The sequence below is a fragment of the Micrasema longulum genome, unplaced genomic scaffold, assembly GCF_059751315.1.
Source record: "Micrasema longulum isolate JH-2025_06_02 unplaced genomic scaffold, ASM5975131v1 h1tg000611l, whole genome shotgun sequence".
NCBI lineage: Eukaryota > Metazoa > Arthropoda > Insecta > Trichoptera > Brachycentridae > Micrasema > Micrasema longulum.
Genome location: NW_028277807.1, coordinates 1,327,093 through 1,345,736, shown reverse-complemented (window position 1 = coordinate 1,345,736; position 18,644 = coordinate 1,327,093). Strand labels below are relative to the sequence as shown.

The window sequence follows — 18,644 nt, the reverse complement described above, 5'->3', positions numbered from 1 at the left end:
AACATGCTTAAGTCAACGCGTGTGTAGTCTCTAAGTCAACGCTCGAGTCGGTTTGTTTTATATTTTCCTCGAAAATAAATACAGTTCATTGCCGAAAAATCGGCGTTTACTATAAAAAATAATACAATATATTGCATTTGAGAAATAGTAAGAAGTATCTACTACAAAAAAGTTAATATTAAATTACAATTACTATTGCGTTTGCTTTTCTTGACATTTGGCTTACCAACCGCCGGCTAAATGCAATAAATACCTTGATAAATAATAAATGAATAAATAAAAATAGCAGTTTTGGAATATTTTCCATATTTACACCGGTGAAATTCAAATATGTGATTGCGCAACAGGATTATACGTCGCGGAACGTAAATACTTTAACATTGAATATTAGGTGTTCACGGATGTTGCATTGTGATCGCGAATACGATAAACAACCATGGTGAGAAATTGTAATCACGTCGCTTATTAGCACGTCGACAGTTATTTGTGATTAAGCTACTGAAGTTTAAAAAAAACTCATTTGGGACGTTACCTACATAAAAAGAAAACATTTTTGCGACAATACATAATATCTAAATTTGTTATAACAGAGGGAAAAATTTTTTGAGAAGGGAATAGGCATTTACAAGGCTTATAACCTGTCATTGGCTGGTTTAAGTGGCCACTTTACACACTTTGTAACATTCCTCAATATTCCAAATATATTTTAAGAATTGAAAGAATTCAAAAAAAAATTTGAATCACCTAAACTATCGTCAATATTTACGTTTCAATAACCATGAAGAAGCTGCAGTACATCACAAAATCGATACCTTACAATCTAGAAGAATCATCAATAATACCGTTTTCCTTTACAAAATATGCAATAACAACTTAGATTGCCCTCAACTGCTTGAGAAAGTTAAAACTCGTACCCCTCAACGTACAACTCGGCTGCAACAATTATTTCATGTTGGTATTTCAAGCCCGAATAATAATAAGAGTGCATCTTTGCCCAGAATTTTAAATAATTATAACTCGTTTTTTGTCGAAATAGATATATATTTTCTCACTAATAATTGTAATTTAATCTAACTGTACCTACCTTATATTTGATTTTTTTGTACACTTTTTAGTGTTGTAATTATTTTCTCCTGTTTGAAAGAAGAAAGAAAGGAGGACTGATAGCTCCGTATTACTCCGTATGGATCCGCCGACGAAAGGATTTTTAAGTCCGAGTAAACAAAAAACTTTTTCTTTTATTTATTTTTTATTATTTAATTATTATTGTAATATTTTATTTATTTTTTACGCGTGGAATGATGCGGAGTGGCTATTTCAATGTACGCTTTTTTCTTTTTTTTACATTGTATTTAGTAATGTTTAGAAAACTATAATTGGCCTAATTTGGTTTATTTGTTTATAATATTTTTTTTTGTTGTAATGGCTGTTGTTTTCTTTTAATAAATAAAATTAAATAAAATTCACCATTCTGCCTATGTTTAAAAATCTACAGTTCCAAAGATTTTAGCTCTTTTATTTCACAAAAGTCAACAGATGGAAGATTCGAGGAAATGTGGATGCTTAAATATAGGCAGAATGTTGAATGTTCACAGTGTGGAAAATGGCCACTTGAACCAGCCAATGACAGGTCATAATCCCTGTAAATAACTAAACTTCCGTATTTCCTTCGTAGGTAGAACATACCGAAGAAGATACAGATAGTACAGAAGTTAAGTATTCCGTCTCGATATGTACAAATGAAGATAGCTTTCATAATTGATGCCCACAAATGAATCTCCAATCGTAGAAAGTTTTTTTTTCTTCATCAACCGACAAAATGCAGCAAGTTAGGAGCTTTTCTTCAATCAGCAATCCTCAAAAGTGGAATGCTCTCATCAGCTTCTAATATCTCCGCACCTTCCATTATTATAATAAATAGCTAACTAAATAATGTAAATGTAGAAATTATAAGTCTGGAAAGACCATTTCCCTCAGGCAAATTTAGTTCAACGTACTTATTAGCCTCCGCTGAAAATCATCGTAGGAATTTTCATACAAATAAAAGTCTCGAATATTATAATTGTTTATCTATTTAATGATACAAACATAAAAATATGATTTCCAACACCCGACTAATACTAGAGGTTACATAAGTTAAATTATACAATCAGTTAATACAATGCACAATTTGTGACATTATACTGTTTTTATTATAAATGTTTATTATCAGTAAGACTAAAATATTTATTTTAATGTAGAATAATATACAATAGTTTCCTCAATCTCGTAGAAAAAATTACAAAAGCTAATGTTTGTAATATTTTAATATTACATTGTTAATGAAGATAAATAAACGTAATTCGAAGATAATGTTTTTTTGGCAGATGAGTTATCCAGATTTTGATGTTGAAATGCGTCCAAGGTATTTGTATTTAAACAAAATATCCGCATTTTAATAATGACAATCTATGTATAAAATAAAATACTTAAATTCCGAAGGCAGTTAAGGAGTTTTCAGTTTTTCGCCAGTTTTCACCGTTAACAGCGAACCCTTTCCTTGGCAATGTATCGTTTAGGATCCATATGATCTAATTTTTTGAGTAAAACAGCATTCAGTTAAAACTGATTTACCTTATTTGTCGTTATTAACGGCATTATCACAATTCATAATAAATCTTGACTTAAGTCTTTGTTTCAATATGAAAAAATGACTGAGATTCTGCAGCCTTTTCAACTATCAAATGTGTAAAAAAAAACCTTCTACCAAAATAAGGGTTAAAGTACTTTTAAGGTACCTTCGTTTCTGTGATGCTGCGTTCTTAGTAACTTATTAAATGATACACAATGTCCCACCCCTGTTGTCATAGATGATTAATGGATTTAAATTTCAAACAGTTCACTTGAAAAAAAGAGCGAAAATTCAAAGACGATTTTTATCAACAAAAAGAGTCATATTATATAAGGATGGCGCAATATAGGCTTCACTTCACGTAACGCTCTTAAAACTGTAAGCCTTCCTTTATTCCAGTTTTCAATAAGGGAACTTGAATTATTAAGTTGACCTGTACAAGTATTTTAAAGAATGTATAAATTAACAATCTTCGCTTTTTTTTATCGTTTGCCATGTTTATTTTTTATTACTTGCAAAATATAATTTACGTACGAATCTCAAAATTTAAATCGCTGTCCACAAATATGTCGGACACATTTCAATTTTTATAAAACGAGAATTTTTTCGAAAATATTTATTGAAATGGTAGCACTATGACAGCCCAAACAACTCAACGAAATCAATATTCTTTTCAATCAAGTGTCAATAGTTTCATTTTATCGTTTTCACAATCGATGCACGTATTACGGGTAACACTTTCAGTCATAAGTGAGACAAAAAATATGAAATTATATTGTTAAGTAAACAATGCGCTTAGATGCTTTACAATTAAGTTATTCGTAATTAATTACTAATTATTCATGTTGAGTTACGGCAGTGCTTCGTTACGACATATAAGATTAATTAAATTACTTAAAATATTGGCGTTGCATAAAACGAACAATGATTATTTTCATGCCATACATTGTATACGTTTTGTCAGTAAAATAAATTATTATTACTGAAGATTTTTAAACACTATGGAATACTTTTTACACTATTTATTTACACATATAAATATTCGATATCGCATAAAGACTACTTATTTTTAGTAACACCATGTTAATATTATTGTATTTTTAATGGGGACTTAAACGGACACTTTAAGTGGCATAAAGTGCCGCAAAATAATTACTTTGTGACGACCATAATAATACTGAAGTTAATAAATTTAGTAGCCGTTTATGATCTATAAAAGTAATTTTTCAAATTGAAAAAATCTTAAATCATTTAAAAAAACCATTTGGTTTGGGAACGGTTAATAACGTAACCTAATATTTTATTCTGAGTATTGAATCCATTTTTATTTCACGGTTGCATTAATTATTGCAATATTTCGTAATATTCATAACTTATTATAATACTTAACTTCTAAACATATTTTATAATTTATTTCATAAAAGATTACAAAAATCAATTGAAACTATCATATTTATCAATTTAATATTTACAGTACACACTCAAATTTACCATGTTTCTAAAATGCATAATTCTATTTTAATCGTCTATGATCAGTCGATTAATTAATACAGTTTTGAAGATATTGCAAACATGCAGGTAATACTTTAAGTAAAAAATATTTTTTAATTGACGGTGGTTAAAATTGTTTAAATAGGTACACAATATAGTTTAACTTTGCAAAACAATATGAAAACTGTGTTTAATTATTTTTTTAAAGATGAGCGGTCATTATGAAAAAAATAACAATTTGATTTCAAAGTTGCAATATAAAAATATATTTTATGGGAGTTTTTCATGAAAACGAATGAAAGATTAATGGCAGTAAATTGCGGTAAAAGTTAATAATACCTAATAAACGCTATGAATAATAATAAACTAAGTTGTCACATCAAAATATTACAGTATCATTATAAACATGATTACACTGTTACGTCCAATGTATTTAAATTCACGCAATATCTAAAAAAATCATTTAAATATTGTAGTTTATAAAATTAAACAAGTTTTTTCATGTGATAATTAACACTACACAATATTATAGTTCCACACTCACTTTCGTCTTCAAATGGCATTTTGCGGTAAAATTTTTCCATGTCTCTCAGATACATAAATAAGTTAGTGAAGGATGTTTAAGGAATGAACCTACAATTTTTATCGATGCTTCAAGTTTTCTTTTTTGCATTTAATAATCTTTGGGGCTGCAAGTCCTTTATTATGGCATGGGGTATGTACAGAGTACCGCAAATCGTATAGTAGGATTAGCATCGGGATGCTGATGGAAAGTTTAATCCCACTCCCCGATGAACATCTGTCTCTGCTGCTGGGGGATGAACCCTCTGGTAGGAAGGGGTAGTCTACCGTAGATCTGATTATATGGCGATATTTCTAGGTGGTCCGAATCTGTAAAAAAATTAAAAAACGTTAAAAGACTTTAAAAATGTATTTATGTTCAAAGGGAATAAATATTTATTAGATGTATATTTTTTTACATATATTTAAATGAAATTTTGAAAAATTCCTATGCATCCAACAAATTGATATTTTGCGTATAAGGATCACGGTTATATTTATACATAATGTTGTAGACATTGAAAAACTTAATTTTAAAATAAAAGTTGATTTTTAAATTTTATTTATTATGCTTACAAATAAAATTTTAAAATCAACCTTTACATAAACACTTTTTACTAAAAGTAAAAAGGGTACTATACTAATACAGAAACTGGGGTATTATCGTAATTATTATTTGTTAAGGTTTTAAATTTTGAGTTACAAATTTTGTGCTAGCATATTTCTAGTAAGCTAGTGGATTTTGAGTACAGTAGTTGAATATACATGGATTTTCAGCATTTAAAATGGACTATTTATTGTGAAGCATTATTTTTTAAAAAATATTTAAATTTCTGTATTTTATTAAAACGTATCGTTTCTATTACTAAAATCAATTTAACAAAAATTTATAATATTAGAACTTTCATATCAAAAACATGGGTTGAATAATATAATTGACCAGGCCAAGAGATTTATGTATCCAATGTGCAAGCCATTAAAAGTGCTCTTATATACATGCAGAAAGAGAATTGATGATAATTGAAGATCATGCATTAGGTACGACACGTAGATGATAAAATAATATACCACAAAACATTTCAAATATACAGTTTTTGGAAAAAGCACGAACACGTCAATTCGGTTTATGACTAAGAAAACAAATGACTTAAGAAATATTCAATGCACAGTTATTGATAATACCCTAATTGTCCGAATCTAAGAGTGACTTGGAGATGATATAATCATATATTGCGGCCTCCGTGGCGTAGTGGTCAAGACGCTTGACTCACGCACGGAAGGTTCCGGGTTCGATTCCCGGTGAGAACACAAAAAATTATAATGTGATTTTTCTCAAGCCTGGGTGCTCTGTGATGTAATTCACCACTGTAATTAGGCCTCCTGGCCTGTTGTGGTGCAAAAAAAAAAAAAAAAATGTAATATATTTTTTGAAAACTTGTAACCCATCATCATCATTCCCTTTCCGCATCTAATGGTGCATAGGGCACTGCATTGGTACACCAATTGCCACGTATCTTGATAACTTTTGTTACATGGAGGTGAGATGATCAGTCTTATGCTTCAGGTACCAGTCCAGGGACTATGAAATATTTTATTGTAAAAACACCATTTTAAATCAACATTTCATATCAACCATATCGGGAATCGAACCCGAGACCCCTTGCATGGTAGGCTAACGCGCTGACCATTACACCACGAAGCCGACCTGTAACACCTCGGTAATTATGGTTGATCAACAACTACGTATTAATTAGTAGATCTGATATTATCCGTTCGATCGGGAATCTTGTGTTTCTGTTATTATTTTAGTCAAGTTAATCTGCGCTTCTCGAGCTGCATCGTGCGCAAACGTAAAAATTATTTCACATTATAAAACCAGAAAAATTAAATTATAAATTTGGTAAAAAAATCGGATGCACATGTATGTAAATAACTAGTTCAAACAACTTATTTTATTAATTAATGTAACTGTATTATTTTTTAGGTGATTTTCAAGGCGGCCTCCGCGGTGTAGTGGTCAAGACGCTTGACTCACTCACGGAAGGTTCCGGGTTCGATTCCCGGTGCGAACACAAAAATTCAAAGTGATTTTTCTCAAGCCAGGGTTGTTTTGTGATGTAATTCGCCACTGTAATTGGGCCTCCTGGCCTGTTGTGGTGCAAAAAAAAATCCTTCTAAATCAACCTATTTGAGACTATTAAACGTACCTAGCTGAACATTATCAGAAGGTTAGAATTCCAACTACCCATGCGTTTTCTAGCTGAAAGATGTGTTAGGATTTTTAAATGAACGGTGCGTTTAATATGTTTTGTTTAGATGGCGCGGTATAAAGCATACGAAATAAAAATAGTACAATTTTGACATTAGTAAACAGTGGCATGTAAAAAACGAACATTTATTTGTCCAGTAACAAAACAATTTGCTGGAAAATCACAGAACATTTATTTAAAAAAACAACACATTTAATTTTTGCGCTCTCACCGGGAATCAAAGCCGAATGCTTCCGTGCGCGAGTTCAGCGTCTAAGCCATTACTGCATATATATATATTTTTAGTTGTCAGTCTTGATTGGTTGTTGATGTTTACCATAAATTGTAAAATTACACAATTGTATACTGTAATATTGTGTTACTTCAATAAATGCAGAAGGGAAAAGGCTCAAATAAAATATTGGTAGAACATTCTGAATACAATTTTTGAAACACGATTTTTAGCTTTTGCATTAAAATACATTTTACGGTGCCGAAATAATACCTTGTCAATATTGTATTCATAAACACTATCTTTTCTTAACACAAATTTATTTACGAGAAACATGAAAAAAAAAAATTGTCTGTCAAATTTGATTGAACCTCTGTTAAAACTAAACAAAATAATTAGAAAAACGGTGAATGTTACACAGTGTGTAAAGTGGCCACTTAAACCAGCCAATGACAGGCCATAAGCCCTGTAAATGCCTAGACTTCCATATTCCCTTATTTACGGTATCTCCATGCTTGTTGTAATTTGTTAATCTTAATGACTCCCGAGGGGGTGAAATCCAGTCTTTTGTGTACGAACATTTGGACAAACTCAAATATTGTGGTTTTAAAAAGTTGTCGAAATATCATGGTGCGTACAATGACAAAAGAAGTATAGATACGTCCGTCATAAACAATAACTCATCCGCGTGAAAGGATGTCAGTTTTTTACTACTTTTAAAAATGGTGTACCAAAGCTGCTGTAAAATAGTTGAAAAGGTGGAAAAAAATATTGCTTTTGTACACGAAAGTTACGAAATGCAATGTACAGTTTGAGATGCTTATGGAGTAGTTATATTTATCTACTTCGGCTGTAAGTAGAGGTAGTATTCGTCCCGTAATAATATTACTGTATTGACGGCCTTGCGTTCAATTTACTTTCGCTTTATTTTAAACCGAAGTGTCACGTAAATACTGCGCACCCTGTATTTATTCCATTCGCGACGGTGTCGGTTGAAATATACACCATAATAATCGATACGATATTCTCGCAACTATAATAGTAGGTAATCGAGACCTATTTATTGTTATTAAAGAAATTTAATTATATGAGGCTAGCTGTCCATTTTGGGAAGTATCTATCTACATTGATTAATTTTCATTAAAGGATAAAAAACATAACCCGTTAAACAAAAGGTTAGATAAATCTATTTAATTCGTAAATATTTTTTTCTCTAAATATTAGAAGTTAGTACCAAAACGTGATCAGGCCATGACCTGTATCTTTTGAAATTTAATAGTTTTAATTTTAGATTTTGGTAAATTTAAATAATAGTAAATTCAAAGCCAAATTATTTGTTTTTAATATTGTTGATTCCCCTTCGTGCTGTTGCGGATATCTTAATCAGTCTTTTAAACACATCCTGTGGTCTTCTCCCGTTCCCCCTCTCTATGATTACCGAAATTACTCGCTACTTACTATCCGTGGCCCTGTTATAGGTCCCGTCGGATATACAGATCTGGTGGCTTCCAAAAAGAATTTCGAGGCTTTTGAAAAGTTTTGTAATAATTTTGGCGAATTGACAATGTCCAATCAGTTTATTCCCAGTCAGTGAAGAATTCACTTCACTCTTTTCTAAATCCGATGAAGTGCATATTATGTACTTCTGGATTACCTTCTTTCAGCACAGAGATTTTCAGGCTACCAGGTTACAGAGAGATAGTTCGGCAAAGAGCAGCTTTTCCTTGTATGTGAGCACCGCCAAGGAGACTTATGTCCTCAGATGCAGTGTGCGATATGTGATGGGAAAGCTGTTAGAATTGATATATTTTAATGACATATTTGACTAAATAAAAATATAGGTTCATATTATTCGGTGATTTTTTATGGTTAACGTTTATCATTAGCATTAAGGAACTTAAACAGTTGTCATTAATAACAGATATTTAGAAAGGAACATAATTCGCCAGTGTAAATATGAATACATTTAAAAATTAATGCTGATGTGTCATAAACTATTACTGAAAGGTCTTCTCGTGCAGGTAATACAAAGATAATAATTACAAAGTAGATTAACATCAGAAAAATAAAATTAGCAAGATTGGAAAATTTGCTTTATGTTTTTTCGATAATATATCAGGGAGAGAATTGCACTACTATGCGTATGGTCTATAAAAAAATGAATTGCCGCCTCGTGGTGAACTTATTTGTTTGTCTACAATATGAAGGTTCCGGGTTCGATTCCCGGCAAAGCTTGCTCGGACTGGCGCCTAAAGTGTAAGACTGATTATCTTGCCTTCAAATATTTTACAAATGATCGCTCATACGTTACAATCGTTGTTAATACGTTCCTATATAAGAGTAAGAGTATACACAAGAGTAACACAAACTAGAGTTTTTTGGACATTTGGTAAAATAAATTATAAAATCGTACTGCATTCAAATGAAATTTGTATTTTTTAAAGCCACATAGCACGGTAAATTTACATAGGGTGGATTGTTTTTTTTATTTTTTTTATTTAATGTCAGCATAGGCACCAACCAGTAAATCACGTGGCTGACTAAGCTCCATTCGATTTATTTCTGCAGTATCTTTGAGTAGGGTTTTTAAATAAAAACAATATGATGAAAATCAATACATCCTAATTTTGCCGTATGGTGTGGATTTGTACGATCGATCGGTGTGAAATCGGCCTACAGTCCAGAAAGGGAATAAATATTTTTTTAAACACTGCAATTCGTGCACTAACGCAGTGCAATGTATTCTTCGATAAGACATAAAAACCAAGGACATACAGCTATTTCAATGTTATCGCCCAAGCTTAAAAGTACATCTAACGAAGGCGTAATGTTTATTTGCTTGGATAGTCATCTCAGTGGGTGAAATATTATCTATAAAAAAACACGTGTTTCGCAAGATATCGAATAATCATTTGATCACTGATTTACCAACAGCTTCTCATTGTCAGACAAATGATTATCTTTTAAGTTCAAGAGTAGATTTTATGGCCTTCAAGTGATGATTTTTTAGCGATAATGCATTGCAGGTAAGACTGACAGTTTGTATTAGTGGCTGGTCGTTGGGTGTGCCTCCTACACTAGAAATGTTTTTTAGTCTTTTGTTTTAATGATGACTTAATGTTTTGGGTCTGCCCACAACCGGAATGAAGATAGCTCTAGTAATGAGAAATCGACAGGAAACAGAATAAGTCAAGAAGTCGAACCTTTTAAGGATTGGATTCTATCATAAAGGTACGTGATAAGGTTGCTTGCAGGCAAAGCTTTTGACTGTAAATTTGATATCAGCATCAAATCAATAAGGCGTTTAATACAATGATGTATATTTTTGTTTAACATGTATTTATTATCATAATATACTAATAGAAGCATCATATTTTACTCGACGACTAAAATTGAAGATTGATATGACAACTTTTGTATTTTGAATCCTACGAACAGTATTTTTTTTAAATTTAAGCAATTGTTTCCAGTAATATATAGCAGCAGGTAAAAAGTGGGGTAAGAACTTATAGATTACAATTAGATTATATTATAACTGGTATTGATTTCAAAATTTATTGTAAAAATAATTAGAATCAATAAAAGTTGAATTATTTGTATCTTGAAAATCTATTCCATCAAATGTCAAGGGTTTTTTATGGCCTTGGAAATAGATAAAGCATTCTTAAAGATTTAAAATTAAGAGCTGAAATCTTTTAATCATGTTATCGAATTTCGCATTTAAGACGAGTAATTTCAAACCCATTTCCTGAAATGTCAAAACCTTTTGTTAGGGAATAGTTAGTATTGGTTAGTGCCGAGTCCCGCGAATGTGACACACCCATACAATCAGAGGTTTAATAACTGCTGAGGTATGCGACTGCAGTGGAAATAAATGTCAATTGTTGCCATTCCGAACAGGCGGGGATCTTTTCATATTGATTGATACTCCATTGTCTCTAAGGTATCTTATCGGCGTCAACAGTTAAGTAATATAACGTTATTTGAATAAAACCGAACTTCGTTACGTTACGCCAAGTGAGGAAAAACGGAGCGTACATTTTCGATTTTCATGGCTACTCGAACGTCGTCGTCGTAATGTTCTGCACATAGAATTAAGAATAGTCCAGAAACCGCATACGCACATCAAACAGAAGGCGACTCAACTACTCATAAATGAGTAGGTTTACGTTTTGACCCATTAGTTTCTTTGTAGACGTCACTCAGTACGCAACTCCTGATTTTAATTCAACTATGCCATGTTGTGCCCTTTTAAAGTTTAGAAATACTGCTAAAATCTTAAAGAAACAGGATGCAATCACATTTCATCTGTAATTTGTAAATGAATGTGTATATTACAAAGGCATTACTTAAAAATTTAATTATTTTTCCGTCTGTCAGATTGTCGAAGAAACAAAATGGAAATTTTGTTAATGTTGCCAGGGTAGTAAATTTTTTTACCCTACTTTGCTCATCTTATGAAATAATTAATGAAAATTAGACCTCAGATTAAACAACGCCGTGGGGGACATTTGAACGACATTATTTTTAAAACAACAAATATTATTTAACATGATATAAAAATATCCGTTTTATGTCAAATAAAATTTGTTTTATATTTTAAGTTCAAAGTTCACTAATTAAATTACTTTTATTAAATGACACTTTACTTATCTACTATGTTGTGTCAATCAATGTTTCCGCGTGCAGAATAAAATTTTAGCGAAATTAACAGATTACTTTTTTTTACCTTACATTTGTGTTATGATTTTTTTTCCCATCAAGCAACATTACCCGGCGACTTCACGAATGTACGCGGCGGAAGTAAGGCGGAGTGGGGGAATTATTGGACACAGTCTAATGTATTCAAATATGATTCTACGCTCCTTCTGGACTATTCTTAATTCTATGGTTCTGCATATAAATATAGAAATGTTCGCGATACTCTCAAATAATTATTATTTGGGTTACAAGCACTCCAGTTAGCACAATATATGTTAGAAATCAACTTTTCTCTCTTACCGTTTAACTGAGAACGACTATAAATCCTAAATAGTGAAGCAATAAAACATTAGAAAATCTCAAGAAAGAGCTAAGTAAAGGGTAGCCTTTGAAATGATAAGTTTACGAAACCAGAGTAGGTACGGAAAACGATTTCTCCACTAATCATTTTATAACGATACTTGACCGCAAATATCGGTTGAATACAATTTATTGTGACTGGCGAACTATTCATCTAGTGCGTATAACAGAAAGAAGGTTAATTTAGAAGTCATGTTCTGGAATCTGTGTAACGATCACAATCCATCGGTGATATTAAGTCGTGACTGACTATCATTTGTCTATTTTCTGTCTGGATAGAATCACAATAGAGTAAGTGAACGTTTCTATTTACAAAGTAAGAAAATACAAAATACCATGTCACCTAATGTACCTGTGCAGAGCACACTGCTATAATTGCTGTTCCTTGACTCAACATTGGACTATTTCAAGAAATTCGCGGACCAGACACACTTACAAGTCGAACAAAAACCTATGGTAGATAGGTACCCTAGACGGAGCTAATTCACGTCTTACGTCAAATGACTAAGAATACCTTGATTTTGGGTTAAATTATTTTAATTTTAAAAGCCTTTAAAGATTTTCTTTGTGACATAATGTTGCGATATGTAGATGCTTAGAGTAAATTCCTCTTTACCGCATCTAAGCTTGCCTTTTTATTTTTAATTTGAAGTGAAACGCTTGTTTTTCTTTTTTCATCTTGCTTGCCGAAGCAAGTAAAATTAAATAAAAATCATGATAAAAAAAATGTTTAATTACCTTTAAGTGCAAGAATAAAATATATACTTCTGATCCGGTTCATATTGGGTGAAAATTTTAAAAACGTTTTTATTTTCTAGGCCATAAAATAATAATTTGATAGATTTACCACCACCTAATTTCGCGTTATTATTTTTAATGCATACACATTAATTAATGTGGACCGTCTAATTCCACCTGATTCCTTTTTGAAAAAATAATGAACGGTATTACTATTACGCAAGTAAGACTAAACTAGCGATTTATTAAACATAATAAACGTGTCGAACGAATACGAAACTAATTTACAATGCGATCCGTATTATAATAAATAATCAAAAATCTATTCCAAATATTGGATAATCGATATCACGATATATTAGTATCTGCGTTTATTAGCTAATAAATATAAATTATACGAGGTAATCGGAAAATTTATTATATGATTTGATCTTTAATTTTCCCAAAATACAAAGGTATAATTATTTTTGTTCTTGAAAAAAAAATTAGGTTATGCTTCACCTTGGATATCGAATATTAATGTTTTGCAGCATTAAAAAAAAACTATTATTTACAATTATTATGATGCCCTATGTACGTTGGTATTATTTTTTAATTATAACCTTCCCGCGCTTAATGGACCATAGGGCACTGCAGCGTATCTTGAGCATTGTTCTTACATGAACGTAATATGATCAGTCTTACGCTATAGGTGCCAGTCCTGTGACTATGAAATATCCTGATGTATTTTTTCTAGTAAAATAAATATTTCTTGTCAATCATACTGGGAATTAAACCTGAAATCTGTTGCGTGGTAGACAAATTCGTTGACCATTAGACCACGAGGCGAATATGGTATACGAACATGATAATAATCTACAATTTTACGAAGAATTACAATTAATGCGGAATTTTCCAAAACAACATTATTGATCACTCTAGGATTCAACCATCGGGCTTTTTAGATGATTTTTACTAGTTGTGTTATAAACCCTTTATAGGACACCTAGAACAAAGTGATAGGTACATTAATAGACCACCAGAATCAAGGTGTTTATTTTTTAATGTTTCGAATAAATAATTATAATATTCATATAATGCGGATTTAATTGGTTCAATGTAATTTTTTAAATCGTTAGTATTTTATTTTTTTAATAAAGGAGTTGCATATTTTTTGCCTTGCTCATTATGTACAAGGCTTATATTAACTGCAAAAGGTATATTCTTTCTAATTTTTTTACTATAGTGTGAAGATCTGGTGGTGGAAACTCATACAGGAGAAGCCGGACTATTGACAGGCATAAGCATATCTTTCGTTTCACTTTGAGAGCGTTCGGAATTTTGTATCTAATTTTTATTTGTTTCAACAATCACCTTTACTATTTTTACCATGTATGATATAATTCGTTAATATTTAGAAATGGATTGAATAACTCTGATAGTTAACTATTATGATCGTCTCGATTTCAGTTTACAATTCAGAAGGGTTTTGGCTAGTTTAACATTCTTTCACAAAATAATATCTAACTGTAACTAGCATACGAATGCTGTCTTTACTGTGGGAAATTTTACCGACGTCGGATCCTTTTCCACTCTTCCAAGGATCCTCAGTACAGTTAACTACATCTCGCTAAACAGTACTTCGATGTGTTTCTACAGCGAAGGCGAAATTAGAGTAGTAAACTCCTTAATCTTCAATATGTTTTTTTAATTTATAGGAAACATATTCGTAACCCATATTTGCCGCAACTAATCGGTTTCTTAGAACAGGCATTTGCCCATATAGGAACCGATTGCAACATTAGGCGTATTAATATTTCTGGCTTGCCGACCCTTCATATACTGAGCCTACTCCTAGTACTAGCAGAATTTGCCAGAGTGTTTTTTGTGCCATTTTGTAACATTGTATGTATAAACTACTAAATGAATTAAAAAAAAAAAATGATTTTCTGAATGTTTGAGTTTACTGTTTACCATATTGATGTGCCATATACATAAAAAAAAGTGTTTCTGATCTTATATTTGTGGTGATATACTCATGTGTCAACTAATTGCTCGTCCCCTCTCAACACAGGACTTTTAGTCCCATGGAGTTGGGACTTATGTCTCAAATAATGTACAGTAAACTTATTTATGTAAATAAATAAATAAAAATTCAAGAAGCAAGCGGTGTTATCACTTCTGGCTTGAGATGACACACATGCCATGTCTGCCTAGATCGTATGACTATGCCTATTGTACATTTAAATATATTCTAAGATTGTTAAGCGTTAAGTTAATTCAAAGTATTATATGATATATTTCATTAATGCTTATCTATTAGGGCTTTTATAAGCCTGTTGGTTTTTATCGTAATGACATACATTGGTAAATCAATCTCCCACTCAGCTTTTTCAGACGCAACAGGTTTATTATCTTAAAAAAGAACACATTTTTTCAGGTTTGCAAGATGCAAATAAATAAAAAATGTGTGTCCTATAAAAGGTTATTTTCACAATAGAAAATTTCATAGTCTCTGGGCTGGTACCCGAAGCGTAAGACTGATCATCTTACCTTCATGTAACGAAATTGATCAAGATATGCTGAGATTGGCGTACCGATGCAGTGCCCTATGCACCATTAGGTGCGGTAAGGGAATGATAATACAATGTTAAAAAGCATCCTACAATAATATGGTTTGCTTAAATATGGGTAAGAGAAAGAATGTAAAATAAATTTTTGCAGAAGAAACTTTCTTGCTTAAGATGGCAATCTGTAATTTATTTTGTTAATATTTTATTATCTATCGCGGTGTAGGTACATATATGCGAATATGCCTATCTTTTTTTTTACATTTTAAAAATTATTTATTAAAAGAAAACAACAGTTATACTAAAAAAATGCAAAAAACCAAAATTATAGGTCAATTATAGTTTTCTATATATAACTTTAAAAAAATCATTCCCTTTCCGCACAGCGTATCTTGATCATTTTTTGTTACATGAAGGTAAGATGATCAGTCTTACACTTCAGGTACCCGTCCAGGGACTATGAAATACTATGGTGTGAAAACATCCACATTTCCCAACTCTTCCATCTGTTAACTTTTGTGAATTAAAAGAGCTGAAATCTTTATCATGTGGGTGAGATTCATCCGGCTGAACCAATTCACTTACTTAGGCTACGCCTGAAAACAATTTGTCAATTTTTATACTTCTTATTTTAACAGTTAGTTGATTCTACAATATACCTTCTTAAAAATGTTTTTTCTCTTTTGCAATAAACTGATATCCGAATAACTCCCTCGGGAGGAAAACAAAATATTTGGACCTACACAAAACATTGTCGAGTCGTTTTGTAGCATTTGGAGACATTTAAATTATACTATTAGCGAGATCAATGGATGATTTGTGTTAACGCTAGACTCGTTGATGCTTCTTGGCGAGTCTGAGTATTGCAGAAGTGAGGAAAGCGACTTATTGTATGTTTTCAATCGTAAAGTATTTCCCAACAACCCGTCTAGTCCACTCGGACAGTACAGGAAGTGAATATCGAGAGCGTATTTGGTGCAACGCCACCGCCGCGGCGCTCCGCAGAGCTGCTTTGGTGTTGCGAGTTGCGACACGCGGCGGTAGCGGAAGACAGATAGAGAAGTTGATAATTCTTTTATTGGAACTTTAAGAATCATTAATTTTATTTGTTTTCTTCATTTTGCAACCGATTGAATTCAGCGGCAAGAACAAATGGGCATTGCAGAAAACTGAAGCGAACGCTGTTATGTCGGCTAAAGCAGAAACGTTCATATACCTATTTTATATTTTGACATGTATAATTTCATACATGCATACCATGAAGTTTAACATATGTTTTATTTTATGATTCAAATCTTCTAATATACCTACAATATCAATACCCTTAAAACTCTCTTCTGTTCCCTAGTTCTCCCGCACCTAGAGTATTCCTCTGTTATCTGATCTCCATATATGATGTTCACATCAAGAATATTGAATCAGTTCAACATCGATTTTTGAAAAAGATAGGCTGGAGATTGGGCTTATCCAGAGACCAATATACGTATAATGAGTTAGAAACTACCTTAAATATATCTTCTCTTCAAGACCGTCGAAATAAATCCGACCTTCTAGTCTTATTTAAAATTCTCAACTTACTCTTTGATGAGCCTGAACTACTGAGCTCAATAAAATTAAATATCCCAAGTAGAAACCTCAGACAAAACTTACTCTTTCATACTGATAACCATAGAACTAACTATGGATTTCATTCCCCTATGACCAGAATTCTTAGGTCTGCCATCAAACATACCAGTCTTGATTTCTTTGATAACAAGTTGTCTTCTTTCAAACGATCACTGAATCAAATTTAATTATAAACACCTCTCTCCCGCTTCCACTCCCACAAAGTCTACTATATACCCTTGAGTCTTTCTACTTTTTTGAAATAATTTTCTATGCGGTAAATATGCCCTTAAAAAAGTCCATTGGGCGAATATATATAAATAGATAAAATATTAACAATTTATTTATTTACTTAAAGGCAGTTTATTTCACATTATTTGAGACATAATTCCCAACTCCGGGAGACTAAAAGTCAATGTTTTGAGTATGTCCAAATGTTTGTAGACAGGTTGAATTTCCTCCTAAATTTACGGTTTGGGTAAGTAGGAAAAAATGTCCCAAGGGAATATGCCTACCCTTATGCATATATATGTAAACTGTACGTGTATATTAAGTAAAACATTTAAGTTTGTAAGTGAAAATTCTTGATGGAAGTTCATTGTAATTTATTATATAAATAAAACACGAGTAATACTTTAACTTTAATTAAAATAGCATTATATCAATTCATTAATTAACCCATAGAAAATTTGTTGATAATGATCCCTAAGATAAAAATAACTTTATTTAATTTACTTATTTATAACTTTGAATTATGTATCCTTACCTCTGTTCTGTATAAATACATTTAACTTTTTAATAAAGATACCAGTCTCGAAGATGTCGCGAAAGAGATGAAACCGGTCACTGGATATTCCAAATTTGTGGATTAAAGTATCACTCGTGTTTTATGTATATTAAGTGTTTAAATAAATATAAAGTAAATTATTTTCTTTCCGTTCTAAATTTAAAATTTACCACACTCATTTAGGCAGCTCTCTTGTTTGACAATGAATTAATATTGCTTCGCGCCGTGTCTCAGTTTATTAGACGGCCAAATATGAAACTGGCGTCACGGGTTCAGTCCCACCCGTTGCAAGAGAAAATCCAAGAAATATTTTTCGCAATTGGTCTGGGTGATGAATTGTATTTTTTATTCCTCAAAATCCTCTCTTTGCCACCAGCTGACAATCCTCTTAATTAGCTTAGCGGGTTATTCATTAAGAATATATTTGGACATCGCCAAGGAGGCTTCAGTCCTCAGATGCAATGTGGGGTTATTTTCTATATTATCTATCAACTAGGTTGTGTTTCAGTGCCCAGGGGCGCGGACTCGCGGATCAGAGGTCCGAATTTCGAACTCTGCTTTACCACAACTTAAATATCATTTTCTTATAGTGAGTTATTTACAACTCGTTGAAAATAGCCCCAAAAAATATGTTTGAAATGTATAATAATTGTATATGGTTAAAAGATTAACGATAAGAAATACTTTTTTTTTTAAGTACGAAAAATTCTAAACGGAAAATATGTGAGACTGCCAAGTCACCTTATTGAAATCTGGTTCA

General features: G+C 31.8%; 1 protein-coding gene and 1 long non-coding RNA gene across 2 annotated transcripts in view; both read right to left on the bottom strand.

Annotated features, from left to right (window-relative positions):
• Positions 1-4,760: 4,760 nt before the first annotated feature.
• Positions 4,761-18,644, bottom strand: part of LOC148280148 (uncharacterized) — a 385,000-nt gene continuing 371,116 nt past the window's right edge. Inside the window, 1 exon segment of the mRNA XM_088228832.1 lies at positions 4,761-4,993. Within this exon segment, the coding sequence (XP_088084958.1) occupies positions 4,878-4,993 (116 nt within the window). The 3' untranslated portion in view covers positions 4,761-4,877.
• On the bottom strand, positions 12,765-14,323 carry LOC148280149 (uncharacterized). The gene is made up of 2 exons (XR_015822684.1): positions 13,755-14,323; positions 12,765-13,649 (listed from the first exon to the last, which is right to left on the bottom strand). It is a non-coding gene; the product is annotated as an uncharacterized LOC148280149 (long non-coding RNA).